This window comes from Tachypleus tridentatus, chromosome 9, assembly GCF_004210375.1.
Source record: "Tachypleus tridentatus isolate NWPU-2018 chromosome 9, ASM421037v1, whole genome shotgun sequence".
NCBI classification, from domain to species: Eukaryota; Metazoa; Arthropoda; class Merostomata; order Xiphosura; family Limulidae; genus Tachypleus; species Tachypleus tridentatus.
In genome coordinates, this window is record NC_134833.1 from 28,060,656 (window position 1) to 28,075,957 (window position 15,302).

Consider the following 15,302-nt stretch of genomic DNA (forward strand, 5'->3'; position numbering starts at 1 on the left):
CACTTGAAATAAAAATGTATCTCAGAACGCCTGATATGGGTATTAACACTTTTATTGATAAGGAGAGAACAACGTTCGACCTTCTTAGGTCATCTTCAGGTTAACAAAGAGAAAGTTTGCAAGTGACAGTTTATGCTCTCGTCCCTAAGACATGTATCCGGCAACGGATGTATCAGACATTCTTATTGGCTATTGTTTTTGTTGTGCAGCCTGCTTGGAATGTGCAATTAAAGAAACGTCACACAGTGACTACGTCAAATCGTACGTCGTAAAATTATATCATTTCAATGAATATTTAAATGACAAAATACCTTTTCTTACAATAAAAAAAATAAGTGATGACGTTTAAGTTTTTACCACCAAAACATTCTTATATCAAACAAAAGCCCTTTAATTTTTGTTATAGTCACCCAGAACGTTTCCTTGTTACAGTTAACAAGTTGTCATTCCCTTAACAAAGGATGCAAAATATATTAGAGTGATTAGAACCAAAAAGTTTAAGAAATTTATTAGTGAAGGGAGGTTAGGAGATACGTTATAAAAGACTGTTAGAAATGTATCCTTGGATGTCTAAAGAATTTTAAGACGGTTATAACGGGTAGTTTCAGCTTAAAAATGACTAGTACATATTCTATCCTCTTAATTATTATCCAATAAAAATAACAGTCTTGAATATCAGGTCACAATTAGACTAGAAATAACTCAAGTAACGTCATTCTAATTATTGTCCTGGTGTATATTCAGACCGTCTTGCCTGGAACTTGCAAAACTTATGGTTTCATTGTTTAGTTACAGGTATTCTGACATGAGAGTAGGGAGACAAAATGATTTGATAAAGAAATTTCAGATTCTAGACTTTGGAATGTTGAGGGGGGGATACAGGTGAGTTAAAATGTTCCATCCTTCAGCCTGATACTCAGTTCAGTTGTCCCTGATTATCCCTGGGAATAACTCATAATGTGGTGTTGGTACTTTACCAGTCATGATTATAAAATAAATACTAGTGAAAGGAGAGCACTTGTGATAAAATAAGAACTATGATATTTTGAGAGACAGGCTACTACTAATGTAAGTACTATAGTGTTTTGATAAGCTAGGGATAAAACAAGGGCTACAGTATTTTTAATGATGGGCGTGTGCTTTTCTTATAGCAAAGCCACAACGGACTATCTGCTATGTCTACCGACGGGAATCGAATCCCTGATTTTAGCGTTGTAAATCCGAAGAGGGGGACGATAGGTGAGTGATAAGGTAAATACTATAGTGTTTTGATAAGCTAGGGATAAAACAGGGACTACAGTATTTTCAACGATAGGTTAAATGGTAAAACAAACACTATAGTTTTTTTGATAAGTTAGTGATAAAATAGGACTAGGCTTGACAGGTTTATGATAAAATAAACACTTTGGTGTTTTAGTAAGCTAGCAATAAAACAAGGACTGCAGTATTTTCAATGATAGGTTAAGTGATAACGTATCTGTGAATTAGTTTTGGTTGAAGTCTCTACAGTTGAACAGGTTTCATCAATCAGTGTAACAATATATTTTCTTTATTTGTATTCACTCCATTTATCAAAACTATACAATATTCACGATGTAGAAAACTTTTTGTCCGCCTGTGATCCGCGTCAACTTCACAGACCTACAACAATCAAATTCGGAGTTTGATTTCCTTCGATGACCAGAGTGAAAATATGTCATTCTGTAGCTTTGCACGAATAATATGACAACGAACAAAATCATTGTTTTTTCTATTGCAAAATGTTTTATGTTGTTTATTTTTGTAAAAATAAAACAATGCTAGTGGTTAATTCAAGTGTATTGCTTTACAAAGTTTCACTTGTTATGAAACAATACTTAGTAATTCGACTGAATGTGTGTTTTGACATACAAGTCCACGCGTTTGATACCATGCCCTCAGTTGACACAGCGGTAAGTTTTTGTATTATTACGCTAAAAATAGAGTTCCGATACTTTTTGTGAGTACAGCACAGCTAGCTCATTGTGCACCTTTGCACTTAACTACAAACAAACTTGAACTCACGTGGTAAAGTGAATGAAAATTGACATGGTGAGTTAACTAGTTTGAGAAAAATAAAATTCCTTGAGTCTGGGGTCACTAAACAAACAACACGATTTAAATGGGCGACAACTGTATACTACCTATTGTTTCAGACGAGAGTAAAACTGCTTTTGGTCACGTTTGTTGTGACCTTTCGCCTATATTTACCCAGCGTGCAACCTCAACCACCAAAATCAGGTTTTGATTTTTCGGTTCAGCTTTTCAAAGCCCTTCGTGTTTTAATTCTCTCCCGGAGAACAAGAATGTAAATAATGTTTTTTAAACGGTTACGCCCAACACATCATGTGACTTTTTTAATCACTATAAAGAGTCAACTAAAGCTCATCCCCCCTCCTCACCAAGCTGGAGCAACACATCATGTGACTTTTTTAATCACTATAAAGAGTCAACTAAAGCTCATCCCCCCTCCTCACCAAGCTGGAGCAACACATCATGTGACTTTTTTAATCACTATAAAGAGTCAACTAAAGCTCATCCCCCCTCCTCACCAAGCTGGAGCAACACATCATGTGACTTTTTTAATCACTATAAAGAGTCAACTAAAGCTCATCCCCCTCCTCACCAAGCTGGAGCAACACATCATGTGACTTTTTTAATCACTATAAAGAGTCAACTAAAGCTCATCCCCCCTCCTCACCAAGCTGGAGCAACACATCATGTGACTTTTTTAATCACTATAAAGAGTCAACTAAAGCTCATCCCCCCTCCTCACCAAGCTGGAGCAACACATCATGTGACTTTTTTAATCACTATAAAGAGTCAACTAAAGCTCATCCCCCTCCTCACCAAGCTGGAGCAACACATCATGTGACTTTTTTAATCACTATAAAGAGTCAACTAAAGCTCATCCTCCCTCCTCACCAAGCTGGAGCAACACATCATGTGACTTTTTTAATCACTATAAAGAGTCAACTAAAGCTCATCCTCCCTCCTCACCAAGCTGGAGCAACACATCATGTGACTTTTTTAATCACTATAAAGAGTCAACTAAAGCTCATCCCCCCTCCTCACCAAGCTGGAGCAACACATCATGTGACTTTTTTAATCACTATAAAGAGTCAACTAAAGCTCATCCTCCCTCCTCACCAAGCTGGAGCTAGGCCTACTTAATTTTCACAACTGAAAACACAACTGAAGATGGCAAGATGATGGAAGCAGTTTTCTCGATGACACGCGTATATCGGTGTACTGATATAAATGAAGAGATAAACAGCAGCTAGAAACAGCTTACAGTCGTAACGAGCGTGAATATACCAGTATTGAAACAATTGGAAACATGTTCGATACAAGTGTAGAAGCTAGAAGCGAATTAGAGTCGTGAAGAGATACCTGTAGCAATATATTGATATCTAATCAAAAACACCTTAAGTGTGATAAAAGAAGGTGCGGCCAAAACATAATTGAATGTGCGTGTTAAAAGAGTGAAAGTAGTAGCTGCACTTATAGTATTGATAAAACTTTTAAAACAAATATCCATTCATTAGTTATCTCTACTGCGTTTTTTGTTAAACTTGGGGCATGAGGTTGGTCAAACAAAACATGCACCTTAATTAAAAATTAATTTTTTAAAATATATGGTGTAGTTTCTTTTTTTATATAAAACAGTGTTAATACCTTTCTTTGTAGTAACACCTTGGAATTTAGATTAACAGTTTCTTGTCATAACCCCCCAAGCAATCGGTAAAACGATTTCAAGTATCATTGTTTATGCTGATTGCTTAAGATACTATAACCTGATGCTAAACACTCATTAATTAGGATAATTTTATAAAACTGAGTAAATTTATGCTGAAAATTTGGCAATGAATAATCAATAATAACTGTTATCCGTATGATTGCTTTCAAAACTAATGCTAATCTAATTTGTTTGGCCTAATCAATACTTATGTATCTGCATGTCCTCTCACCCTATAATTTTGCTGCTCTAAATCAGCCGTCTTTAATCCGAATGATAAAAAAGTGAAAACGGTCCACTTTTACACTTAAGTGAAGCTTTGATAAAAATGTTAGATCGATAGTTCACGTGACTTTTCAAATCGGTAATCACGCAAATAACCACATGTTTGATTAAGAAATAAAGGGATTTTCTGTTATACAACTTGACTGAGTTCCGTTACCATAACAAAGAAACAGAGAACACGACAGTAAATATTACTAGATCGTGTATACTTCCACTGCCCTCTATCCCTCAGTATTAACAACGAAACAGAGAACACGGCAGTAAATATTACTAGATCGTGTATACTTCCACTGCCCTCTATCCCTTAGTATTAATCTCCATAGAATTAAATCCATTATTGTTGAACTAATTTTTCTCTTGGTGATCTTCTAGTACAACTTGGGTTCAGAATGCCAGTATTGCCAAGCTTCACACAAGAAACCTTTGTATTTCTTCTCTAAATATAGCAAACATATTAATTTTTGGTTAATAAATATGCAAATAAGAAAAAACGCTTTAAATTTCAGTAAAACTTCTCTATTTACCAGCAGATGTTGGAATAAACCGTTGTAAATTTTTTCTCAAATATTTTAAAATTTGATCAAAGGTATGCAACCGTTAATCAACATACGAAGTATATATTTTACAAGAAGTTTAGTTGTTTTGTTTGTTTTTGAACTTTGCGCAAAGCTACACGAGGGCTATCTGCGCTAGCTATCCCTAATTTAAACTAGAGAAAAGGCAGCTAGTAATCACCACCCACCGCCAACTCTTAGCTAATCTTTTACCAACGAATAGTGGGATTAATCGAGCATTATAACGTCCCCACAGCTGAAAGGGCGAACATGTTTGGTGCGACCGGGAGTCGAACGCCTTAACCCACCTGGCCATGCCGAGACATTTTACAAAAAAAAAATAACGTCAGTGACTTTGCATTTAAACACAAATCTTCTCAGTGGGCTTTCTATGATACGCCCACCGATTTTTAGCATTATAATTCTTTAGCCTTCCCGCTGTGCCAGTCGGTGCAAAATTAATAGTATGAAATAAACGCTGAATAGTACAGAATATATTTAATTTCTATTTAAAAAACAAAAAAACTTGCCACGTAAAAGGTTATATGTAAATTCATCTAATAAAGGCCGTAGAACAGAGTACAAAACTCTGATGACTTAAATTAGCGTAAAATAGATTAGAAAGATGCAATGAATCACCTGGCTTACATTACCATACAATTGAATTGTGTACACAGTTAATGCTTCTAAGAAAAATGCTACAGTGCTTTAATCAGATATGCTACAATGGGTCTTCCTCTAATTAAGAGGTTATTTCTAGTTTCTCTAACAACTTTTGATAAGGTAAAATCTTGTAGCATTTATCGGGGAGGGGAGGAGGTATTTAAACGTCATTACTACAGCAACTGTTTACATGTTTATTATGCAACTGAGCTTGTTTTTAATAATGATAAAAATATTATTTCACATCGGTATTATAACATGGCTTAGGAACTAGGGATGGTAAACTTTAAACCTCGGTTTTCATAATGAATTAATTTCTTTTACAACAATAACACAAAATTCAACAAATTTTGATTGATTGTGAGTCTATGAAACGACCATTTTTATCGTTTCGTAGCGAACGTCCTTTATTTTCCATGTCTCAACTTTAATACCTATTTAAGGATGAAAAGGTTTCCGTTAAGTAGGTAAAAGGAGCTATGTGAAGGAGCAAACCATCAGCCAGAACTAAACACCTAAACATATAACTTTAACAGTTTCTTGTCAATCTTATCTTTAATCGTCGAAAAAACTCCGCTGACAAAATTACTACATTTAGTTGGTTGGTTGGTTTGGCGTTTCATGGTGCAAAGCAGCTAAAGGCCTGGCATGGCCAAGCGCGTAAGGCGTGCGACTCGTAATCCGAGGGTCGCGGGTTCGCGCCCGCGTCGCGCTAAACATGCTCGCCCTCCCAGCCGTGGGGGTGTATAATGTAACGGTCAATCCCACTATTCGTTGGTAAAAGAGTAGCCCAAGAGTTGGCGGTGGGTGGTGATGACTAGCTGCCTTCCCTCTAGTCTTACACTGCAAAATTAGGGACGGCTAGCGCAGATAGCCCTCGAGTAGCTTTGTGCGAAATCCCCAAACAAACAAACAAAGCAAAGCAGCTAGGCTATCAGTGCCCTCTACATTTAGATTTCGTTTGAATAAGTTTTCTATTTTAAATATGTTACATTTTACTTTATTAACGAATACCCTAAACTTGTTGCCGAAATAAATGCCTCTAATACATATCGAAGAATCTTCAAATTGAATTCTATTAAGTTAATGTCTCACATCTTTTTTAGACTGAGTTGGAATAACAAATTTCTCTATCTGTCTTCTGTAGCAACTGATCAAATAGTTAATAATCCGAACTTATTATGGCTGTTTTCACTATTTGAGGGTTAATTTTTGGTGCTAAGTTTATTTTTGTGGATCTTGTTATTTGTCGTTTTAGAGGTACCATTTATCTCAACCTGTGAGATAAAAATACCAAATACAAACCTTTACCTTTATCTGTTATCTTACCGAATACCTGTTCTACATTATAGCACTGTTATTTGTCTTTGGTCGTCTCAAAAACCAGAAGAAATTCGTCCCGTAGCTTCAACCCATTCACTACTGATTTACTGTATAGTGTATGACCTGCCTCCGGCAATTGAATATAAATGTGTAGGTCTGTATCTCAGAACGGCTGATATGGGTATTAACACTTTTATTGATAAGCAGTTCTGAGATACATTTTTATTTCAAGTGGGTTTCCCGTCATCAAGAATTACACCAGATGACACTTAATTATAGAATTAAGTGAATTATAGAAGCTGCAATCAGTGGGTCAATACACTCTTGTTGCCACAGTTCAGTGTGAGCCATCAAACATACTGGTCATTTTATGGAGATCTGTGTACTTCAACGTCCAAAAGAGTGCCGCGTATTCTAGTTACCTTTTTGGAAGCTATTTTTGAACCATCTGTGAATTATCAGCACCAAAAACGCCACAAGACAGCATGGTACTTTTGTAGCATAGCTTCTGAAAAAAAACAACAAAAAGAAAACATTTGCAGCCATCAGTGAAGTTCACTGTGTGGTCCGACATAGTCACGTGGTTAGGGCGCTTGAATCGCAATCTAAGGATCGCGGGTTCGAATCCTAGTCTGGTGAATGTGTTATAATATCAATATAAATCCACCATTCGTTGATAAAAAGTAGCCCAATAGTTAGCGGTGGGCGGTGATGACTAGTTGCCTTTCTTTTAGTCTTACACCGCGAAATTAGGGACGGCTAGCGCAGACAGTCCTCGTGTAGCTTTGCGTGAAATTCAAAGCAAGCAAACAAAAATTCGCTGTATTTTAGATGAAAGAAAACATCTATGGTCTTGCAACATAATGTTAATTTCACTGACGGCCAATGTCTACCATCCTTCATAATGTATCTTGTGCTAAATCAGCTTACACTGTTTTCGAAGTACCATCTTCAATTTTCGGTTGTTTATTTACCGCACTTTGAATTTAATTTCAGATGTTCTGATGTAACACTTATGATAGTTTGTTTGTTTATTTTCTGAATTTCGCACAAAGCTACTCGAGGGATATCTGTGCTAGCCGTCCCTAATATAGTAGTGTAAGACTAGAGGGAAGGCAGCTAGTCATCACCACCCACCGCCAACTCTTGGGCTACTCTTTTACCAACGAATAGTGTGATTGACCGTCATATTATAACGCCCCCACGGCTGAAAGGGCAGCATGTTTGGCGCGAGGGAATGCGAATCCACGAACTTCGGATTACGAGTCGAACGCCTTAACACGCTTGGCCATGCCGGGCCTCACGAGTGTCAAAGCCGAAATGCAAATAGTCGAAGTGTTCCAAATTCTCCGTTTATTCACGACACGTTGTAACTTTGAGCAAAGGTTGCTTCATCCTACCTACCCATGTACATAATATGTAACGGTTGTCAAATAATTATTAGAGTAATGTAGAGGACCGGACCACGAAAGTGATTATAAATATCACATTTCTTACTCACTGTTCTATATGGGTTACCAGTAAGAACAGTGTAATTGTAGATATCACATTTCTTGCTCACTGTTCAATGGGTTACCAGAGAAATGAACCAATGGTTATAATTATTACCACTTTTATTGTGATGTGATATTCCACAACAGATATTGAAAGACGAGTCATCTGCTCGGGCTATGCACGCCTTATCGGTTAACGTGCCGGACTACAGAGCTGAATGTCCAGTTACTAATATATAAATTAAAAAATCGCACTACACACGTTGGGGAAACGGGCGCTTTATAAGTGTGACAGTCAAATCCCACTATTCAGTCTAACAAGAGTAACTTGGTAGTTGGCGGTAAATGGTATTTTTTAGTTATCTTTGTTTCAGTCCATCACTTTAAAATTAGGGTTGAAAACCGCAGAAAACCCTTTGTGTAGATTCGTACAAAATTCTACAAAATAAATGAACCATCAGCTGAAACCTCATGCATCATAAGTCGTACACTAGTCACCGTTTGATGAACATTTTTTTTGTTCTACTGAAAGAAACTCTTTGTTTGAGTGCCAAAATTAATGTTTTTGAGCAGAAATCTAAGTTAAGTTTGATTTCTTACTGTAACAATAAAGTACTTGAGGTGTATTTTAAGATACATGTATAAGTATTTATTCACTCTAAGTTTCTACTCAGTATTTCTTTGATTCCCCGAATTCTGTGTAATTGTTACGTCTTTTAATAATTATTGTCTGCTTCTTAGTTATTATTTGAAAAATTTAACTTTTATGTAATTTTGAAATTATGTTTTTAATTTTAGGATGCGATTAATTTGTATTTACGTAAAAATTATTCCGTTCTTCATGTCATATTACGTATTAATCATGATGTGCGTCGTAATTTCTTTGTTTGTTTGTAATTCAGCACCACGCTAGACAATAGGTTTTCTGTGCTTTGTCTACCACGGGTATCTAAACCCGATTTTTAGCGTTGTAAATTCGCAGAAATACCTTTGTACCATTAATGGTGCGGGCGTAATTAAATTCGCGATGATATAACCCTTAAGGACTAAGTCCTTGGACGTAAAAATACATTGTGATGAATCTCCTATTTTACTTGATGAAAGTTAATAGCCAGATGTCATATAAGAGGTCAGCGGTCAGTTCACGAAATTACATTAAAATTCAGTGTTAGTCTTCCAGCGGTGGACAGAGCATAGATAGCCCATTGGGTAACTTTGCATTAAAAACAAAACAAATAGGTAGGCGTATTTATTTCGTTAGTTTTCATTAATTGTGGCATTTATAACCTAATTTATAATATGTATTTATCTTTGTCTCACACACATGGTATCCGGGGATTACCTTGACAGTCCAAGTTAATCTGATGCTGTTATCTGTCTGTTCGTTTCGAGAACATTATAATTTTTACATTTTCGTTTTCCAGTTTTTAATTTTTGTTTAAAGGACAAAATACAATCTCTCTTGTATATTAACTCGAAAAATTTGTTCTGATGTTTTGCTGTTCTTTATAGGTTTTACGTTAATGCTTTGGTGCAACTCTGATTTTCAAACAGTTTTTACGTACAACTGCATCCTTTATTCTATATTTACTGTTGAGGTTTATTGCACATGGTAATATATACACTATATTGTATATTGGTATATTGTAATTAACTTCAAGGTTTGGGCAGAAATCCTATAGAAAAACAAAAACTTTCAACTCCTCATAGTCTTGTACTATAAGAAATAGAGCTTTCCTGTTAAAGTATCCAAGAAAACTAGATGTAACAGGGGATGGATTTCCTTCTCAGAAATGACAGAGAATATAATTTTTCTAGCTTTAATCTCTTGCCTGAAACGTTTTTCTTTAATTTCTCAGACCTTTTTCTTCTGAAAGGTGTCACAGTTATGGTACAAAAAAACAGCGAGTGTGTTTGTTCAGTTTTACGAATAAGCGATTTGTTTCTCGAATATTAGTAAAGAACATTTAACTCAACAATAAGTAGAAACAATTCTACAGCGACGTGTGTAAGGATACAGATGTAATTTGCTCCTGAAAATTCTAGAGATATTTCCAAGTATGTATCTGGACTTTTGTAAGAGAAGACTGAAAATTTGATCACATTTTGTAAGAGATGTGAAACTGAGTGTTAGTTTGCGCTGTCGATAGTTTGTTGACGTCTTCTCCATGAACGTAAACTGATGTGCTTTCCAAATGTTTAAAAACATCTCGAACCATATATCATCTCTTGAAAGTGATGTGTTTCACAAATGTGGAGAAATAGCAACCACTGTATATCTGCTGTTGAAAGTGACGTGTTTCGCGAGTGTTGAAAAACATCATGTATGGTATATCAACTGTTGAAAGTGACGTGTTTCGCGAGTGTTGAAAAACATCATGTATGGTATATCAGCTGTTGAAAGTGACGTGTTTCGCGAGTGTTGAAAAACATCATGTATGGTATATCAACTGTTGAAAGTGACGTGTTTCGCGAGTGTTGAAAAACATCATGTATGGTATATCAGCTGTTGAAAGTGACGTGTTTCGCGAGTGTTGAAAAACATCATGTATGGTATATCAGCTGTTGAAAGTGACGTGTTTCGCGAGTGTTGAAAAACATCATGTATGGTATATCAGCTGTTGAAAGTGACGTGTTTCGCGAGTGTTGAAAAACATCATGTATGGTATATCAACTTGTCAATAAGTAATTCGCGAAGCTATAAAAATTTCTCCTTCTTCATCTCTGTTGTTAATTTTTATGTGACATTAAGAACTCGTCTTGAGAAATCGTTGACTGTTTCATTAATATCGACGAATAACTTTGGTGAACGGGAAAGAAACTCGTACATATTAACTACCCTTATTGTGCGTACTGGCCAGTATCCAGTCGTGGACTTTATCGTCTTTGTTGGCATGGCCTTCCAGTCCGAAGTTCGAAAGAATCTCTTCCAGGGTATCTTCTTTCACTTCGCTTTGGTCAGAAGGTTCAGAGGTTTTGCTTAAATTGCACGTTCGTGAACTTCGAGGAATTAACCAGTTATCTCCCACATACTTGTATACTTCCGTTATTTTGTAGCGTTTTGAAGGTTTGGTGTCCATCAGTCGTCGATAGAGTCTCAACATTCGAGGTGTGAATATCTTGAACTTTTTCGGAGTTCTGGTGGTCTTCCTTTTTTGCCATTGAACGAATTCTCTGAAATCGTAATCTGTAATGTCCGCTTTCTGCCAAGGAAAGCTGGAAAAGAGAGACGCAAAGATGAGCATGCCCAATTGCCATACATCGGAACCGATTTCAACGTTATAACCCTCCATATGAACTGCCTCCCAAATCTCTGGTGGACAAGTGGGCAGAGAACGGGTGCGCTTTTTCACCAGTGTCCCAGCCCGCCGAGTTAGACCGAAATCGGTTAGTTTGACTTTGGTAAAGTCAATCTGGAATATTAAGACATTTTCTGCTCGAACATCCCTATGAACTAAATCTTTGCTATGCATGAACTCCAGCGCTGACGTCACCTGTTTAACAACGAGTTTTACGTCATTCTCTTCCATGCCATTCTGCTTTTCAATTACCTGCCACAAGTCCCCGAAGGGCGCCACCTCTTGGGCAAAGATATAGTAGTGTGTTGTTTCGAAGGCCACGTCATAAGTATTAAGAATATTTACGTGTGGGGAAAGAAAATAGCTATAATGAAACTCTATTTGGAAATCTTTTAAGGTTGTGGTTGCCTTAGGAACTGTCTTTAAAGCAACTTCTTCTTGTCGCTCTTTTAAGACAGCTAGCACCACCTTCCCGTAATCTCCTGAACCAATTTCCCTTACTATATCGTACTGATCGTTTAAGTCTATCCTCTGCAAGTGAATGTCCCGGATCTTGTGAATACTTGAGGTTCTCTTCGGATTCATTACCGTCCTCTTCAAATGTTCTTCAGAACCTGGAAATCTATACGAAAAATGTTGTTTTTTAAAATCCAGTTTACTAGAGTACTGCTTATTTGAATTAAAGATCAAAATTTAACTTATTAATTTATAAGTTACTCTTATTAAACCTAGATAAATAGATGAAGTTAGTGATATGAACATAGCTTCATGGTTAAATTTTTATTACTAATAATAAGACACTCCAAACCAATTTTATGTCGTACAAGTAGGAACCATTTTTTTCCTTGACCATTCAAGCGACATTACTGTAATTAACTATTTGTAATATGTATTCTTTAATCAAACTTAGTTTATTTTAATAATGCATAAACACAAATATTTTACAAGGAAGTTCAAATATCGAATTTAAAAACATTAAATCTGACTTGATGTTGTAAAATTAAACTTGGGATGATGTTGTCAAGTTAAACTTGGGATGATGCTGTCAAGTTAGACTTGGGATGATGTTGTCAAGTTAAACTTGGGATGATGTTGTCAAGTTAAACTTGGGATGATGTTGTCAAGTTAAACTTGGGATGATGCTGTCAAGTTAAACTTGGGATGATGTTGTCAAGTTAAACTTGGGATGATGTTGTCAAGTTAAACTTGGGATGATGCTGTCAAGTTAAACTTGGGATGATGTTGTCAAGTTAAACTTGGGATGATGCTGTCAAGTTAAACTTGGGATGATGCTGTCAAGTTAAACTTGGGATGATGTTGTCAAGTTAAACTTGGGATGATGTTGTCAAGTTAAACTTGGGATGATGCTGTCAAGTTAAACTTGGGATGATGCTGTCAAGTTAAACTTGGGATGATGTTGTCAAGTTAAACTTTGGATGATGCTGTCAAGTTAAACTTGGGATGATGTTGTCAAGTTAAACTTGGGATGATGTTGTCAAGTTAAACTTGGGATGATGCTGTCAAGTTGTCAAGTTAAACTTGGGATGATGTTGTCAAGTTAAACTTGGGATGATGCTGTCAAGTTAAACTTGGGATGATGTTGTCAAGTTAAACTTGGGATGATGCTGTCAAGTTAAACTTGGGATGATGCTGTCAAGTTAAACTTGGGATGATGTTGTCAAGTTAAACTTGGGATGATGCTGTCAAGTTAAACTTGGGATGATGTTGTCAAGTTAAACTTGGGATGATGCTGTCAAGTTAAACTTGGGATGATGTTGTCAAGTTAAACTTGGGATGATGTTGTCAAGTTAAACTTGGGATGATGTTGTCAAGTTAAACTTGGGATGATGCTGTCAAGTTAAACTTGGGATGATGCTGTCAAATGAAAGCAACGTATGGCACAAAAAATAGCTCTTTGTTAAGACACCCTTCCCATGGTTCAATGGTAAGTTGGAGGGTTATAGTTTTCTTGTAGATAGCCCATTCTATAGCTGTTTGATTCACAACGTAACAAAATAATTAAAAAAACAACTTATTAGAATAATTAAAAACATTGGTATAATTAAAGAGGATAATAAACCCAGCGATCATATCTAAGTAAACATAACATATTAATATGTGCATGTGTATTCACTTGTGGACATATATTTGAATAAGTGTTATATCGTATTTTCATAGTGTATATTTCATTATAATTTTATACCATGTTAATATTTGGATAGATTAATGTATTGTTGCATAATTGAAAAGTAACTGTAGTCGGTAAGTGTTACGACGATTAACTATATTTAACGTTTCTAATTACGATGAAATAAACGTGTTTTAAGCTTCGATCGTCGAAAAACTTTGTACCTTATATATACGCATGCGTATTAGAATTCTTATGAATGTCTTTTAAATACGAGTGTACGATAAATAAGTCCCCTTCCCTTGTTTCCTATTTCATTTTCTATTAAATACGTTCAAATATGCAATATTCATTAGAAGTACTGAACGCATGTTTAAATGACACAAACTGTCTACACTCTAAGTGAAACACGAATAAAACAGAATTAAACATAAGGAAAGCACATAAACAACAAGGGTTTCCTTACATGGTAATTTTCTTTTGATGAAGTCTGTACTTACAAGCATTACGACAAGCAGTGTATATACATACGTACATATACAGAAGTAACAAATGTAGCTAGTTTGCAATTCTTTATTTTGCATTTGACTGTAATAAATTCGTTATAGTGACTTGTAAATTAGCCTTTTGACAATTGCTTTTGTTATTGAATCTCATTTAGAATTCTCACGTGATACTAAAACACTTCGCTGTAAAGTTTGAATATTTCATGAAGCACTGAGAAAACGAAATGTGTTAACACAGCTTCGTAGTTTGTTTTCGGTGCTTTGTCTTCAACTGGAATGTGGAAGAAACAAAAATGGAAGAACCGCACACGTTACACTATTGAATCGGCACAACATTAATAGATATGAAATAAATATGGATAAACGTTGATAGATATCCGCAAAAACTGGTAAAATCACTTTAAATGGCACACCGACAAAAAAAAAAAAGTGGGGATGACTCAGAAGTGACCCTTAAGAGGACGGTTACGTCAGCTGACCTAGTAATGATACACTCTCGAACCAAGGTTTGAAGAGTATGATTATTTTTCCTTTAATTTTAGCCAGCTATGACAAATCAGTTAAGATATGGCAAGAGTTCCATTATATTGGTAGCTTGTCGTCTTGTTTTTGTTTGTTTTTGAAATTCCCACAAAGCTACTCGAGGAGCTATCTGTGCTAGCCGTCCCTAATTTAGAAGTGTAAGACCAGAGGGAAGGCAGCTAGTCATCACCACCCACCGCCAACTCTTGGGCTACTCTTTTACCAACGAATAGTGGGATTGACCGTAACATTATAACGCCCCCACGGCTGGGAGGGCGAGCATGTTTTGGCGCGACTCGGGCGCGAACCCGCGACCCTCAGATTACGAAGAGCACGCCTTAACGCGCTAGGCCATGCCAGGCCAGCTTGTCGTCACACATGTATATCTCTTTCGATTCGTAAAATTTCTGAAGATATAAACCGACGTTTCAACAAGAATACAGTAGAAATATGTTTGTGATTGTTGTTTTTAACCTTGAACATCATGAGATAAATTCTAACGAAAAAGTTCAGGATGATGCCATGAATGTTTGATTTCGTCTCCAATGTGTGTCACATTAGTTTTGTTTGTGTGTGTGTGTTTTTCTTATAACAAAGCAACATCGGGCTATCTGCTGTGTCCACCGACATTAGTTTCCTCGTGATGACACTCAAATCTGGGAGAATGTCCAGAAACAGAGGTCGCTGATCCTCAAACAAACTCATGAAGAGTTGTGAATGGCGCCAAAGATATCGATGTCGCTTTGTGAAATCTTACTTTTTTGTTGGGTTT

General features: G+C 36.3%; 1 protein-coding gene across 2 annotated transcripts in view; it reads right to left on the reverse strand.

The window, feature by feature from the left end:
- Nucleotides 1-9,566: 9,566 nt before the first annotated feature.
- LOC143224927 (serine/threonine-protein kinase SBK1-like) overlaps nucleotides 9,567-15,302 on the reverse strand; it is a 28,263-nt gene continuing 22,527 nt past the window's right edge. For both annotated transcript variants that reach the window (XM_076453421.1, XM_076453422.1), the window contains one exon: nucleotides 9,567-11,996. In XM_076453421.1, the coding sequence (XP_076309536.1) occupies nucleotides 10,907-11,996 (1,090 nt within the window). In that variant the 3' untranslated portion in view covers nucleotides 9,567-10,906. The remainder of the gene's footprint in view (nucleotides 11,997-15,302) is intronic.